The 12,245-nt window shown below is 45.2% G+C and overlaps 1 protein-coding gene across 1 annotated transcript; it reads left to right on the top strand.

The window, feature by feature from the left end:
* Positions 1-7,675: 7,675 nt before the first annotated feature.
* PtA15_7A721 (uncharacterized protein) lies at positions 7,676-10,801 on the top strand (the record flags this gene model as incomplete). The annotated part of the gene is made up of 4 exons (XM_053171358.1): positions 7,676-7,724; positions 7,829-9,885; positions 9,962-10,519; positions 10,631-10,801. The coding sequence occupies 4 exons, from the start codon at positions 7,676-7,678 to the stop codon at positions 10,799-10,801; spliced, it is 2,835 nt and encodes a 944-aa protein (XP_053022547.1).
* Between the last annotated feature and the right edge of the window lie 1,444 nt (positions 10,802-12,245).

The following is a 12,245-nucleotide window of genomic DNA, read 5'->3' as shown; positions in this document are numbered from 1 at the left end:
GCGAGTGTGGAGAGCAAGGTAATTTAGCATTCCAATAGCCTTTTGCATGGTCTTCACATCAAATGGAGGCGATTTGGAGGATACAATTCGATGGAAATTCAATGGAGATGGAGCTTTCACGGCCGTTGAGTTGGCCATGCCGAATTCATTGATGATCTTGTGCTCAAAATCCGATTGATGAATTATCAACGATCCATCAGTTCGCCAGTCGAATGTGTATCCGAGATGCTGATTTGGGTGTTCCTTTATCTTCAAGACATATGACTTCTTTAAGTCACCGAGAAATGCCAAAATCTTGTCTCGAGATTGACCAACAATCAATCCGTCATCAACATGCATGTGTAGAAGAATTGAGTTATTGGCGTTGTGGAACAGAGCATCGTCCAAAAGCAATGGTTCAAAACCAATGGACCCTAGCGTAGAAACGAGATGAGCCTTCCACATCCTTGGGGCTTGTTTTGTGCCATATAGGGACTTGTTCAGCTTCCAAACCCAACCTTTCTTGACCGGATTGGGATCTTCAAAACCAAGCACCTGAGAGACGTAAATTGAAGCATCGATGTCGCCGTATAAAAATGCAGTTTCAACATTGAATTGAAACACAGACATTCGCTTGTTGACAGCAAGAGACAGAATCATTTTTAGTGACTCGTTCCGCGCCACCAAAGAGTAAGTTTCAAAGTAGTGCAACATATGTTCTTGGTGATTGCCAAAAACGACCCAACGAGCCTTGTAACGCACAACCTCGTTGAATTCGTTGAGTTTTTTGGTGAGCAACCACATCCCGCCAATGGTCTTGTCGTCAGATGGAGGTGGAGCAAGGGTTCCGGTGTTTTTAGACTGAAGAGAATTGAACTCCGATGACAGCGCTTCTTCCCAGTGTGGCAAGGCGCCCTTGTCATTCATGGCCTCGTTTATGCTTACTGCCTGATTTAAACTGAGCTCTGGAAATTCAGAAAGTACAATCAATAGATCCGGCAAGTTCGGGTCACGTTGCCTTGAGCCTTCCACAATATTTGAGGGATCAATTGTCGAGGTGATTTTTTTCGGAGCAAGATGATCTTTTGATTGCCACTCATAAGTGAACCGCTTGGTTGGAAGCTGTTTCGAGGTTGAAGAAGATGAGTCAGTCTGAGCAGTTGGTACATTCAAAGCGGGAGAGGAAGGAATGGGCGGAAGAATCGGTGGAGAGGAAGGAACAGGCGAAAGGATCGGTGGTAAAGATGACGGTGATGGTGAAGACGGAACAGAGAGTGAAAGCGGACAAGGTATGGCTAGATTCAAAGAATGTTTTTTCTGTTGATTTCCATACATATTGATGGCAACATGTTCGTCTTTGGGAACCAAATTTGTACATGATGTGGGCAAAGTTGAAGGTAACTTCATCATGGCAGATTTGGATTTATAAGGAAAGGAGAGTATGGAAGGTGTAAAATCCCGACTAATTATTGTTTTGCGAGATACAGGATCGAAAAAACGCATTGCATCTGATCTGGGTTCATAGCCGAGAAATAGCAACGGTTTCGAGGGAGGAAGAACTTTGGAAGAGGGGGACTGGGTGTGTACGTAGACCTTAAGACCGAATGGCAATAGCGTATGAACATGTCTTACCTGTTCAATTTCAGCTTGCGCATCAACTAAGACTGAGTTCAGAGAACACCAATCAAGTGCAGACGTCGGAAGCATATTGATTAAGGATGAGGCGAATTTAGCGGCTTTGTCCCAATAGTTTAAAGGAACAGCGCACTGAGCAAGCATACATCTCATTTTCATGAGGAGTGTCTGATTGAAACGTTCAGCTAGACCGTTTGTTTGAGGAGAGTTTGCTGGTCCTTGCTCCAGGCATATGCCACGTTGGGATAGGAAGGCTTTGAAGATGGTTGAACTAAATTCTCTGCCGCAATCAGTATGAAGGATTGCTGGTGTCACGTTGAGTTGATTTTTGATCTCGTTTATGAAAGACATAATTTTCGATTTGGACTCCAATTTCTTCTGCATTAAATAAATGCAATTGAACCAAGAGAAATCGTTGATTAACACCAGTATGTAAAGAAAAAATCCTCGAGAGTTTGGAGAAATCTGTAACACGTCCATATGAATCATTTTGAATGGAGAAGCAGCTGATGGAAGAGGATTGCTATGTGAAGAACGCTTAAGTTTAGCCATTCTACACACCTCACAATTTATCAAAGATACAGATTTTTTGTTTGGCGCAATCTTCATTAAAGCAAAAAACTTTTTTAGATAAACGTCCGATGGATGACCAAGAATAATATGCCAGTCTTTCAGCGCGTTGCTTTCGTTGATCAAAAAAAGCGTTCTAGAAGTAATCACGCTCGATCCAGAAGAAATGTACAGATCTCCAGTGCGTGGAAAACGCTCGATAATTGTCATTCCCATATAGACCAAGAACAATTTGTTCTTGTGAACGCATCAAAACCCGTGATCTTCTAGTTGAGACACTGATATCAGGTTACACTTTCCTGATGGTGCAAGGTAAACCGGAAAGATATTGTATTTTCCGAATTGCATTGAACCAATATGAGTGATATCAACTGATCCAGAATAAGTTTGCATTGACTTGGTTATTGGTTGGAGATTTGACAACAATTGAATGTCGGATACGGTTGACTTTGAAGCACCGGTATCAAGGACTAAACAAATTTTCTCATTATCGATTGGGCCCACGTGAAACGTATGTTTGTCTTCAACAAAAAATCCAGTATCTTCAGCTTCTGCATTTGAGATCTCGGAGACAGCCTTGGCAACGTCTTCATCATCCGATTCCTCAATTGAATTTAAACGCTGAGTTCGAAGCTTTGTTAAGGATTGAATTAACTGATCAATCTCTTGATTGGTCATGTTGACTTTAGAACTCGAATTGCTTGATGAATTTGAACGGTTTTTTTTTCGGTACAACATTCCTAAACTTTTTGTCGATAGCCTTGAATTTGTCGTTATTAGGACAAACAAAAGGTTTGGAGGACAACGCATTGATTGACGCAGCAGAACCAGTTTGTTCAATTCAACTATGTTCAAGACTCATTCGTGTAGCAAGTTTTTCAAATGTAAATGGATCGATATTGTAGAGATTTTGAATCAGACCATTTAACAATTTGTCAAATCAAAAACTTTTGAGGAAGAAAATTCCAGCCATCGCCGTGTTGATTTGCGTATTTGGTGTAGATATTTGCGCAGATTTTAACGAAGTGTACATAGATTGAAATTTACCAATGTGATCCGCAATTGAGGAACGGGGAACAAAATCGAGATGAATGAGTGCATAAAGCTTATCACCGAGCTTAATTAATGATTTTTCGCCACAGGCATCAGCTAGATTCACCATTGCTTGAGAGAATGTATTGACTGCTTGTACGACGGGGTATAAATTGGGAGAAACACATAGCTCAAGTAGAGTATATGCGTTCGAGGTCTTCTTGCGGAATTTCTTTTTGGTCTTGTGCGCTTTGCACCAAATCGGATTAAAAACCTCTTCATCACCACAACCAGTGACAAGATGATTGAATGATTTCTTCCACTCCGGCCAGTTGTCGCGGCGAAGCTTAGTTATTTGAATTTTGTCACTTCGATGATTGTTATCACTTGACAATGAGTCATCGACCTTAGGGACTACCGGAAGGTTTTCCATCTCATTCGTATTTATCTAGAGTGATTTCTTATTTTGAGCTCTTTATAACTGTCAAGTAATGACTCTTGCTACCATGTAAAAAATGGTAGAAAGTTACTTTGTTGAAACAGTTAATTACAAAGAACTCAATAAAAGTAAATACACTTTAAGAATATAAAGACAATAGTTAGAGCTTGTTATCGGTTTGATTGTTTAACAAAGATAGAAAAAATACCTGAAAGAAAAACCCAGATTGAAAAACAAATCTTGAACAAGGTCAACAGACAACGATAACAAACACGAGGAATTATCACAACAAGCTAGCCTAGAGTAACAGTTAAAATAAGATGTCAATACATGTGATCTATTAACAATTTTTAGATAGAATTATAAATTAACTACCTGCCCGGAGACTAGTTCTAGCTCCTCCTGAGTGTTTGAGATTGATCTTTGATCTGATCAAAAGGGTCCGAAGGAGACTGTCTTCAAGTAGTTTTAGTGGTTAATGATTTGGTGAATGTGATTGACCAGTTGAGTAGTGATGAGATGGAAAAGATACGGAAGGGGGAAGGAAGGGGAAAGAAGGTTATCGGCAAGTTGAATGTTGATGATCAGAGTTTTTCAGGAGCGGAGCTCGATCGATTGTCATAGCGCATGCACATTGGTTACATATGCATAACTGCATGCATGGACAATTATACTCAATTGTACGAGTTTAAAACTTGACAGCATGTGTCGGCGTGTCTGATTGCGAGTCTGTCGGTGGTGGCGGCTCAATCAGATGTGGCGCCGGTCCCCGGGGGGCATTTGAGGTGTCCATTTCCTTCTGGGAAGTCAGCGGTTTGTTGGGGGGCGGTAGCGCGATGGGGGGTGAGATCAAGGGGTATAAGGGTTCTTTCGGGGGAGGGGGTGGTCGAATCTCGTGCGGAGGAATGATTCCCCAGGCTCAGACAGTTGAAGGGTCCGGAGGGGTGGAGGAAAACAGAGATGATTTCGGAGGGGCTCGAAATCCAATTGCTGGAGGGAGCACAAAGGAAGACGCAAGCGACGCAGGGCAAGAGTTTGTCTCTCTAGGCTTGGTTGGTGTGGCTGATGCGCCCGAGGTCGTGGCGATAGCGGTAGGGGCTGGCTGAGTGTTCTTTGCCGCGAGACGCTTTGCTTTGTTTGCAGCTCGGATGAGGGCCTCGGTGTCAGTGAGCGCAAGCAGTTTGTCCAATGAGACAGTGCGCCTCGTGGACATAGGAGTGCAGGGTTCAGGTTCAGATTTGGTTCAGGGCAGGGTTCAGGCTTGTTGGTTCAGGGCAGGATTCAGGCTCAGGTCAGGGGCAGGCTTAGGTTGTTGGGTCAGGGCAGGGTTCAGGTTCAGATCAGAGGATGTAGTCGAGCGTTAGGTGTATGCGGTCCAATCCGTATCGGTGTGGGAGGTTCTAGAAAAAAAAAGTGTAAGAGTCCGCTACAGAGGGGCGGAGCTCTTCACTGGGACAGGGACTCAGGGGCACAGAGGCAGGGCCTCGAGCGGTTTCTAGAACCGCGGTGGGGTGAATTGCTGGCTCGGGAGAGATGGGAAAGCGATCTCTTGTCAGACTATTTACAATGAGGTGAGGAAAAGAAAGGGAAAAGAGGAAATCGGGATGAGAGCTTACCTGGCTCGGGAGAGATGGGATGGCAATCTCTACCGAGCCAGAAGGGGCGGGGGCGTGACTGAGTTAAGTAGGGGATCCTTTGGGATCCTGTATCCTGCTTGTGACACCTCCAAGGGGAGGGGTTACAGATGTCACTTTAAGTTTTATGCACGCTGACATCTCCCAGCCAAAATTAGCTTTATGATTTTATGTAAACCGTGACGTATGCAATTTTGAACACCATAAAAGAACTTGAACACCAAGTTGCAAAAGTGCATGCAAGCCACACTGTCCTAAGCCTGCTTGAATGTTTTTTTGAAATTTGGCAAGTTGTGCATGGCCAACTTTGAATCCCCCTTCATGGCTGTATGAGTAGAGCTGCAGCCTTGGACACATAATATTGAAACAAGGGAAGAAAGGACAGTTGTCTCCTCCAGCTGTTGCATTGATGCAATACATGCAACACGTACCGCTCATGACTGGGGCTATGGGAGGTTGGTCTCGACTCTCGACGGCTGGAGGGACTCTCATCCTCCGGGAGACCAAAGCAAGCCATTATTGGAGACGGCGAAATCGTACGAAGATCTTGCGGAATTCGGCCTTCTCCATCCGACGTTTTCTCGTAGTTGGAGTAGGTGGAACTTGGCGTGACTCAAATCTCATCTTCAGATCGGATCGCCATATTTATATTGACCTCGGTCCTCTAGCACTGCGCCACCAGATACAGGCACATAATTTGTGCTCTTGTGCTCCTTTGTGCTGAGATTCGGTACACATCCGATAGGTTTCATGACTCAAGTCCCACTCCGGCTTCCCAGCCGCGGAAGGGTCGTTTTCGGAGATAGGCATGAGGCTCGAGCCTGTCTACGACCAATCATGAAGAATACATATAACGTCACGCGTAGACGGTAAAAAATCTTTTCCTTATGTATCTGATTCTTGGTCAGCCCGAGTTTTATCCGCATACCTCCCAGCTGGGTAATGTTATACACGCTACATGCGGAAATGTCGATCTTGCGTGTTAGGCTTTTGCAATGCGGCATTGGCTGGTAGTTTTTCACTTTCTCAGAATATGTACTCACAGGCGTGTGCTAGCCTGCCAGGAGAGGCCAGGAGTGAACATTTATGTATCACTTGAGTCTACAAAGGGAGACACGGGTTGGCCAACCGCTAGGGTAGAAGCTAAAATCCCCCCTTCATCGGAACAGCTTCGGCGAATTCGCCAACTCGGTGCAAGCTGAAGCCGACGGCAGACTAATTTAGCGCTGAAGCCGACGGGAAACTATAATCTATTAGCCTGTGTGGTACTGGTAATCCTGGAATGTGAAAATTCAAGATTGACATGTTTGTAAGCTTTGGCGCTTCTCTGCCGATCGGGTGCCTCGAATACCTTCCCATTATCACTTCTGCCGGTAGCTTCGATGGCCTAAATTTTATATAAAACAACATTCTACAACCAGCGATGGTTTGATGGAGCGAGCGGGGTCGGAGCGTGTAAATTTTCCTCTTGTAACTGTTGGCCCGCCCAAGTTTGCGAGCCAAATAAGCTTCGTCGGCTGACTCGGGCGCATCGCCTGTGTTGTTTTTCTAGTCTTGTTTTCTGCAGTTCCTGCTCTACTCCAGCCACAGAGCGAAAAAGAATATGCTTAGTATTATGTATCGCTTTCGCGGCGGCAGAATGATGCATGGAAAGCCTTAGCGTAACTCGTCAAACCTTCCGGTTGTCAATTCTCACTCTTCTGTATGAGATAGGGGCCAAAATCTATGCACTTGGAGCACTGAGAGATTGCCATCTTGGTCTGACGCTGCCTGCCAGCTCAGGAGGGAATCTTCACTACCACTGATGTTCGATCTTATTCCTCTTGAGCGAACCGTGTATGTATACAAACCAGACCCCTTCGCGATGGACGGCTCCCTGCTCAGTCAGGCAGTTTCCCCACGTCGTCGCCCCTTCAGTTTTCAACTTTTCGCTGCGTCTTTAACTTTCCCAATGAAACTTAGATGCGAGTAATCTTTATCGTAAATACTTCCAAGTGAAATATCCTATACTCCTTGTCACCCGGAGACCGACGGGTGCTTCCCGGCATTCTCTCCGTAACACCCACTGATCCCCCATCGTATTTCGCATCCTTTCACTCCGCGACCAAGGGCTGGTAACGTGGTAAATAGATTGAAGTATGAATTTTGGTTCCATTGCTTGGCCCAATGTTCAAGAAATGATAATCTTGTCGCTGACTTAGCTTCCTCCTCCCGCCAGCTCTTTGCAAGTATCCAGTAGTGTTATTACTGATAACATCCTTGTGCTTGGTCACTCGATCTGTTTCAACATCGTCTATATTCTTGAAATAAATTCTTCCACGGCCGTATCGGCAACTTCAACTTCACCACCATCCCCACTTCCATTCGGCCGCGCGCTTAACGCAAAATGGCAGAGCTTCAGATACATCTGACTGAACCCTGTCTAATCTTACCCGGTAAGGCTATTTTCTTGCTGTCTCTCTCTCACAACCTCCACGATATGTATGAGGGTCCGCTGTGTGCTACCGTCACTAAATCAGTCAATTGTACTTCGCACAAGGTGCCTCTCCCAATGAGGCAGTTGCAGAGCCTCGAAATGATGTCGACAGCATACGGACATCGTCTGGTACTGGTACTGCTGGTTCAAATCTGATCAACCTGATAAAACAGCGACCAAGATTGAGCAGTTCCACCAGTCAGTTTTCTAATCTGTGCCCTGCCGACGTGCCCGTTCAGCTTCCCGGGGAAGGCGAAGAAAGCTTTCCACCTATGGTCGAGTTGAGCTCAGGAAAGACTTCAATGATCCGTGGCTTTGTGGTACTTCATGTCTCACAGGCCATCAATCTCAGCCGGCTTTCAATTAAATTTTCGGGCAGCACTCACACCACCGGGCCAGATTCCGCTGCCTTGGCTCCGTCCGGCAACAGCACAATCCTTATCGCCGAAGAATATACCATCACGGATGCAAGTCTGATCTCAGCCGAAACATATCCCCGGGCTCCCCCTTACAAATCGGATTCCAGCGCTTCATTGAACCCCAGCTCGAGTCGTGGTCACTCACTATTTTCAGTTCACCTGAGCCAAACAGAAAACAATGAACTGGATTATGGCCGAGGAACTGGGACCCCAAACCGTATGGATCAAGCTTTATCCGGTACATCTATTAGCCATTGCAATGCAAAAATATCTGCCCTCACATTTGAGAATTCAGTACAGCCACTAGAACTGGAGCGCGGAAGGCGACCGCGCAGTGCCAGTAACCCGAGAAGCTCGTTATTACTAAGCGCGAGCGTTTCGCACTATTTTCATCGTCGAAGTCGTAGCGCCAGCTCGTTGGACAAACGCACAACGATTCCTTTAGAGGCAGATACGCAGACAGGCAGTCCCACTGAGCGCAGTAGTTTCGTCATGGTCAACAAAATTCAAGAGCCTGAAGATTTGTACCCAATGTATCAAGACTCAGTTTTTCACGACATGTTGGCCAACCAGTACAACTTATTGTCGGAGGAGGGCTTCATCTCCAACGAGCAATCGAAATCGCCCTCTTATGAAGCCCATTATCACGCCCCACTCTCACCAGAAGCCGTTGGAAAAGACTCTCCGGGGGCTGCTGATTTGAGTATCAAACCCCCGTCCAAGAATAGGCTCCAAAGCAACGAGCGGAGTCGAAACTCAACGTCCTTCAAGAATAGCATCGCTCAATTCATGGGTGCTTTCAAATTGAAGAGATCCTCTTCGCTCTCCAACTCGCTCAATCTCCGAAAGACTACTACTTCCATCGCCTCCAGAAAAAGTGGCATTCCCTCTGGCGAATCTGCCCGACCTTGCCGACCGCATTCGACCATAGGTCAACCATCAAAAGAGGTGTATAAGTACAATGGCGATGCTAAGACTGGGTCAGATTTGGCGCGCTCAAACTCAAATTCATTTGGATTACAAAGATTTGGATGGGGTCGATCGAGTTCCAGGAGGCGTAGCTCCCCATCAAGCAAGGTCAACAACACCTTGAAGAAAGCGGATCCTAAGAAAAACAAGAGCGAGGCCAAGGAAGCATGCTCTTTTCCGATTGCCGCTTCCGATGAACAAACGAGCGCCAAAAGGGATTCGTTCGTAAGCGAAGACCCCTTTGGAGTTTCTCACTCTTCGAGTATCATAAATGTTCCCGATTTACCGAAAGCGACTTTCTTGAAGCCCGGAGTTTATAAGTATCCTGTTGTCGTCCCAGTTCCCAACCATCTCCCTCCCAGCATGACTTGTAAACATGGATCTATTTCTTACTCTTTGGAAGCACGACTGGCGTACCAAGACGTACAAGATTCAACTTTGCTTGCCACTCATCAGCAAATCCCAATCGATCTGGTAGACCCATTGGCCGGCAGTCCGAGTTTGAACCCTTCCTACCGAGCTCAACTTTCCGGAGAAGAAGATGCGGTCAACGAAGTCTATAGTAGCTATAGTGGTGTCAACATTGAACGAACATGGGAGGACCAGCTTTACTATCAAATTCGAATGGATAGCAGGAAATTCTTGGTCGGCGGAAAGATTGGATTCGAAATCCAATTCAATCCTCTCTCGCGCATGAAAATTTACAAGTTCCAAGCGGACATTGAAGAGAAGGTGCGTGTTTTTGCTTTTCTTTATCTTCTGTGATGCATTTATGTGGCAAATCCACTCATCCAACTTATTCAAACAGACCCAATACTTTATGGATCACGAGAAACAGTACTTGAGGCATTGCGATAGCCAATCTTTCAACCTCGTCAAACTAGAGCAAACTTCGCCGATAGTCATCATCAAAAAAGAAGCCGAGGATAAATTTGCTGCTTCAAAATTACGGGCGAGCGATGTTCCATTGCTGCCAATAATCTCAGCGGACGATTTGTTTGTCAGCAAATCGCCGCTGCTTCCGTACATCCAAGCGAACCCGACGACTCGGAGACCGAATGGAAATGGATCATCAAACACACCGAAAGCCGATGCGATTTCAGAACTGTCGAGCTGGTCCGACCAATCCGGTCCGTGGAATCTTAGATTTGATCTGAGGCTTCCGCGATGTCATTCCTCCTCCAAAACTCCAGACGGAGATAAGAGCCTAGAAAAGCATCCAAAAGGGTTGAACTTCACTTGTCAACATTCTAGAAGTCCGATCGTAGTCAAACACTATCTGAGACTTCGTATGAGGGTCGAGCGCGGGGACGATCTAGCATTGGATAAACGAGGTCGTCGTAAGAAATATGACATTATCCTATCTGTGAGCATTTTATTTCAGATTATTAGACCCTTTGCGTCTGTCTTCCATTTGCTTGTAGTTCTACTATTAGGACTGACCCCAACTCGTTTTCTTTTGGCAAAATGAATGCAGAGCCCGATACAAATTCTGAGCTGCCAATGTAAACCATATAGTTTACCAGCATATGCGTCGTCTGACCCCACAGACATGACGGAAATACTCAACATCTTCAAGGAAATTAATGCCGCCAAGGAAAGCTCAACGCCTTCGCTTCAATGTAATTGCATTGCAAGGGTTGAATAGGATATCCAATTCGAAAATTGGCCATTGACCACCTGCTCGTAAAATTAGTCTTGTCCACCACTCGTAATTCCAATGTAGTTATATCGAAACCCGTATATTCTCATTTTTTCCATCCATCCATTTTGTTAATATGTGTACCAGTTAACATAGTATAGTGACATTCGATGTATTATGATATGCTAAATTATCTAATTTATTTTAATAAGTACAGATTTAATCCCTTTTGGCATTTCATGCATCAGTTAATTTGTTTTTAATCTTCAGACATCCAACGTGGTTAATATTAGCCTTCCCGACTTGACACAGTTCTCCCGCTGCGGCGGGTGCACCAGCAAGCAAAGACTACTTACACGTCCAAGCACAACTTCCATCGACATTAGCCCGACAAATTCTGATAGTTTTCCCTCTCATTCCTTAGCTTGGTTTCTGTTTGACACACGCCTAGGTGTTCTACTAGATGGAAAGTGGCCTTTCATCTGCTGTTCCAGTGCAACATCCAAACATTTTTCCTCTAGCAGGGCGGAAGGTAACATCAAAAATTCACCAGTCAGATCAACTTTGGAAATATGTATGTGAAGATACTCAACCTGTAAGCGAGGTTGACTTGGGGTTAGAAGGACAGTAAAACAGTAGGATCTCTCAAACAGATAGCTCGGGATCCAAGGAAAAGGACGATGGGGTGCATACATGGGCCGAGAAAGCTATCTGGCTAGAGATAGGATGAGGGGGAGATAAGGAAAGAGTGGAATGGAGAACCAGGTGGGAGGGTGTAAGTTGGCTCCGCTTGAACTCACAACAAGAGTCGTGGCTACTGGAATCCACTTGCAATCTGGACCGGAGCGGACTTCCCCGCCCGTCACATCTGGGAACCTTGCAGTGGTGGATATGGAGGACTTCCCATCAATCTGGAAATCCAGATCTGAACCAGATTTCAGATTTCACAGTGAAATCTTGGTCCCCAAAACTCCCCAAAGTGATCCAGAGTTCAAGATTCCAGATTCCCCTGCAAAATGTATCTATTCAAATATGGTGTTCAAAGTTGGTTTGCATAATTTTATGCATGCATAAGAGCATCCACCACCGTCTCTGTAAACCCGCTCGGTAAGGCATATTTACCAAGTATGTAAGCAATTTTCTACCCCCGTGCCCTCTTTAGGGCTCTTTAGCTAAATAGTTGTTTGGTAAATCTTTAAGGCTTGCTAGATTTACCAACGGCTACAGAGCCTCTGTAAGGAAAAAATTGATGAGCCTCCCAATGCTAAACACAAGTACATACCGCGTGTACAAAACATATATAGTACCAACCCCTCTCTACCCCCCACCCCCCACCAACAAAAACATAAGCAATAATAAAAAAATTTGATTGACCGGTCCTTGATCAACCGGTCAATGATAGGATGGCGGGACATCAATAGACCGGTCATTGTTCAACAGGTTAATGATA

The sequence above is a fragment of the Puccinia triticina genome, chromosome 7A (genome assembly GCF_026914185.1).
Source record: "Puccinia triticina chromosome 7A, complete sequence".
NCBI classification, from domain to species: domain Eukaryota; kingdom Fungi; phylum Basidiomycota; class Pucciniomycetes; order Pucciniales; family Pucciniaceae; genus Puccinia; species Puccinia triticina.
The sequence above is the reverse complement of the archived record's forward strand: the minus strand, read 5'-3'. Positions and strand labels throughout refer to the sequence as shown.